This window comes from Trachymyrmex cornetzi, unplaced genomic scaffold, assembly GCF_001594075.2.
Source record: "Trachymyrmex cornetzi isolate Tcor2-1 unplaced genomic scaffold, Tcor1.1 scaffold95, whole genome shotgun sequence".
Lineage (NCBI taxonomy): Eukaryota > Metazoa > Arthropoda > Insecta > Hymenoptera > Formicidae > Trachymyrmex > Trachymyrmex cornetzi.
In genome coordinates this window covers 211,115-214,760 of record NW_017300300.1, presented here as the reverse complement: position 1 = coordinate 214,760, position 3,646 = coordinate 211,115, and the positions used below count along the sequence as shown (strand labels likewise).

Genomic DNA, 3,646 nt, shown 5'->3' with positions numbered 1-3,646 from the left:
AAAAAACTCTTTTTTCTTTGCCTGGCAAGCAAAGAAGTCGCAATAGTCAAACGATTCAAAATGGCATTTTCTGACAACTTAAGTGGTAGCCATTTCCCTTCCTTATGAATCTTTCCCATAGCATGCAAGCGTTTTGAGACGGCCATTGGAGTAACATTTAACTGTTCCGACAACTCTAAAAGCGTTTGGGCTGGATTCTCATTGAGCAATTCTTGCAGCTCGACATCTTCAAATTTTTTCGGCTGTCCTGGACGTTCTTTGTCTCTCACATCAAAATCACCGTTTCGGAAGCGTTGAAACCAAACTCTACATGTTGGTTCCGATGGAGTTTCATCACCATACATTTCGGATAATAAGCGATGTGCTTCAGCTGCGGTTTTCTTGAGGTCGAACTAATGAAGAAGCACATGTTGGAAAAACAGCTTATCGCAATTCATTTTCAATCGATTGGGAAATCACTTTGGCGTCGAGAAATCTAACCTGTGAGGATTGAATCATTTTCAGCGATGTCTAAACTACAAAAGACATGTGACTTCATCATCCAAACTCGTCAGCGTTGGAGGCAGAGCCCTCTAGTAGCGAGCGATAGGAATTAAGTTTAACATCTAATAAAATTAGCAACTAAAAACTGGCTATTGCCCTTATCGAAGATATTTGTGAATTTAATTAATTGAGTGTCGTTAATACAATTTTATTAATCTTAACAAATCAATATTTTGAAAAATATGAAAGATTTTAGACAAAAATGGAACAATTTCGAGGGGGCTATACCTGGAGATATTATTTCTTTTCTAGATGGAGGCGCCAAAAAAATATGAAAGTCGTTCTCACTTTTTTAAATGAAATTATACATATATGGTTTTCTTTTACATAATATAATTCCTGTAATTATACTGCATATAAAAATGTTAAGATATAAAAAACAACCAATAACGCAAGCCCACAAAAAAAGTACCCTGTGCTGGGGTGGAGATCCAACTATTCTTATATATTTTAAGTTGCTGAATACAAACTTGACATCAAAATAGGACCATCCAGGGCAAATTTTCAATTTAGAGCGAAAAAATAGATCAAAAATGGGAAAAAATGGGTCATCTTTTCGTTCTAGATTGAAAATTGACCCTGGATGGTTCTATTTTGATGTCAAATTCGTATTCAGCGACTCAAAATACATAAGAATAGCTGGGTCTCCACCCCAGTACAGGGTACTTTTTTTGTGGGCTTGTGTAATTTACGAGATATTATATACTTTATTATGGCACATATTAACATTAAATATCTCGTATACATTAAATTTTTTAATAATCTCCTTAATATTTTTATAAATACAATGAGATAAATTAATTAGTGTAAAAAAAACACATAGTTGCTTTAAAACTATGTAGGCAAAAGGGATAATTTTTTAAATAAGAAACTATATGTTCTCCTTATACTAATTGATTCATCTCATTATTCTAATAAAAGTGTTAAGGTATAATTCTAAAAAAATTAAAAGTTTAGGAGATATTTAACATTTTATGTCAATATGTGCCAGAATAAAGTATAAAATACCTCGTAAACTATTAATTTTTTAATATATCTACCTTAATACGTTTATTATAGAATAATTACAGGATATTGGGTAAAAAAAAACATATAATTCTATTTTTTTTAAATGGAACCTTTGTATCTTTTTTAGCACCTTCACCTAGAAAAAAAATAACATGATCAAAATACATCCTTCTCGAAATCCACTTTTGTTTGAAACATTTTTCTTTATTTTTCAAATTTTTCGAAATATTTGTTATGATTAAAATGAATCACTCTGTGTATATCCACACATAAATAAGGGGATATTGTAACATAATTTTTTACTTGTTTTTTTTGCAAGTATAGTTTTATGTTATACACAGTAATTTACATGAAGCAGCCAATTCAAAAATTAAATTATATAATTGTAAACACAAATACAAAAGAAATAATGAAAAGTAAAATGCAAAAACAGTACGTCATTTTGATACCAAAAGCTTTATCTATATTGAAATATCAACTTACTGTCAAATTAGGCATGTGAAGATCCATTTTAAAAAAATAAGATTTATTGCTTTGTAAGTAATTCATTTTGCAACCTTCTAATGAAAGCTTTTCAATAGTGCATGGAAAATCTGTTATATGAATCTGTAAAAGTCGCGTATTGTAGTAAATTATATATATATTTTATGATAGAAAAGAAGAAAGCAGACAGAAAAAAATCATATTAAGTACATTCTAACATTTTAAAAACAAGAATATGTCACTTATAATCATTTCTATCATAAAATATACCTTATCTCCATTAATATAATATTCTTCAATGATCAATTCTTTTAGTTGATCACATAGCGTTTTCACATTATTAAAGAATCTTTGTGTAAGAGATGAACGTTCACGAGAAATCAGATTGCCACGCATTGCCAAACTCATTGTTATTGGTTGCAAAAACTTCATATACTGATTCAAATCTTCTAGATATATGGGCTTTGTTCGAAAATCTGCTCTTCTCCACAGAGTTCTGTCTTGCGTTAATTGTGCAAATCTTTGACAACATCTATGATTCAAAGAAATAAATAAATAGAAGCATCATAACGGATATAACATAGATAAATAGAACTCACAAGCTGATTGCCATAAGATCTTGTGGATGTAAATATTTCAATATATTAAGTAAAACATCATCCGAGAATCCAAGAATATGTAGAGATGTTGATCCATTTAAATTTGCAAATTCTTCAAGTTTTATACGTTTTGTATCTCTGCTACTAGATGGTTCAGGAGAAAGAGACTTACTGCGCTTTATTTTCATCTCTCTTTTTTCTCTTCTTCTTTTTTATCTATAAAACAAAAAAGAAAAAATAAGAAATCCACATACTTCATAATTCTACGATTTAGAGAAGATTTTTATGTAATTTTAATATTTTTAATGTATGTTATAAATTATACACAATGTCATAAAAAATTTTAATGTATGCAAATATAATATAATTTAACTATGTTTTCTCTACAATTACTATATTAAAAAATTTTTTTAATAAAAAAGTTATGTTTTTTACATGTGATAAATAATTGAGAGGGTCTGCTATAGATATAGAAATTATAAATCCTTCTGTATATTTTCATGGATTTAAATAAAATTAATCAGATTTTTTCATATTATGACCAAAAAGATTGTAACACAATAAAAATTTAATTTATCAAAACAATCTAATGTTAACTGTTGACTTAATCATTTTCCCTTGAAATCTAGAAGCAATGGATGCATCCAGAAGCATGATCGCTCACTGAGTGCTCAGTGAGTTCTTGCATCTGATTGGCATATTCCATTAGATCTAAAAATATAGATAATATAAGACCAACAGGTACAAGAGATCACTGAGCACTCAGTAAGCGGTCGTACTTCTGGATGCACCTAATGAGAAAATCTTAAATAATCATACATACACATATACATACAGTGATGGGAGAAAGTTCGGCAACGGTCAAATATCTTGGAAAATAATGCTTATGGAAAAAAATGTTCAATACAAAAGTTTTAGTATATCAAGTGGTCTATTATATGGTTATGTTGAAATGACCTTCGTGTGACCTTGAAGGACACCGTGAAGGTCAACTTTGAAATCTTAAATGGAAA

The 3,646-nt window shown here is 29.4% G+C and overlaps 1 protein-coding gene and 1 long non-coding RNA gene across 2 annotated transcripts in view; one reads left to right on the top strand and one right to left on the bottom strand.

Moving 5' to 3' along the window:
• Positions 1-3,646, bottom strand: part of LOC108769808 (uncharacterized) — a 36,753-nt gene that overhangs the window by 15,239 nt on the left and 17,868 nt on the right. Inside the window, exons 3-5 of the mRNA XM_018521019.1 lie at positions 2,634-2,849; positions 2,305-2,566; positions 2,035-2,157 (exon numbers count right to left, since the gene is read on the bottom strand). Coding sequence (XP_018376521.1) covers positions 2,035-2,157; positions 2,305-2,566; positions 2,634-2,821 — 573 coding nt within the window. The 5' untranslated portion in view covers positions 2,822-2,849. The remainder of the gene's footprint in view (positions 1-2,034; positions 2,158-2,304; positions 2,567-2,633; positions 2,850-3,646) is intronic.
• Positions 1-3,646, top strand: part of LOC108769809 (uncharacterized) — a 19,907-nt gene that overhangs the window by 8,010 nt on the left and 8,251 nt on the right. The gene's annotated exons all lie outside the window — the stretch shown is intronic.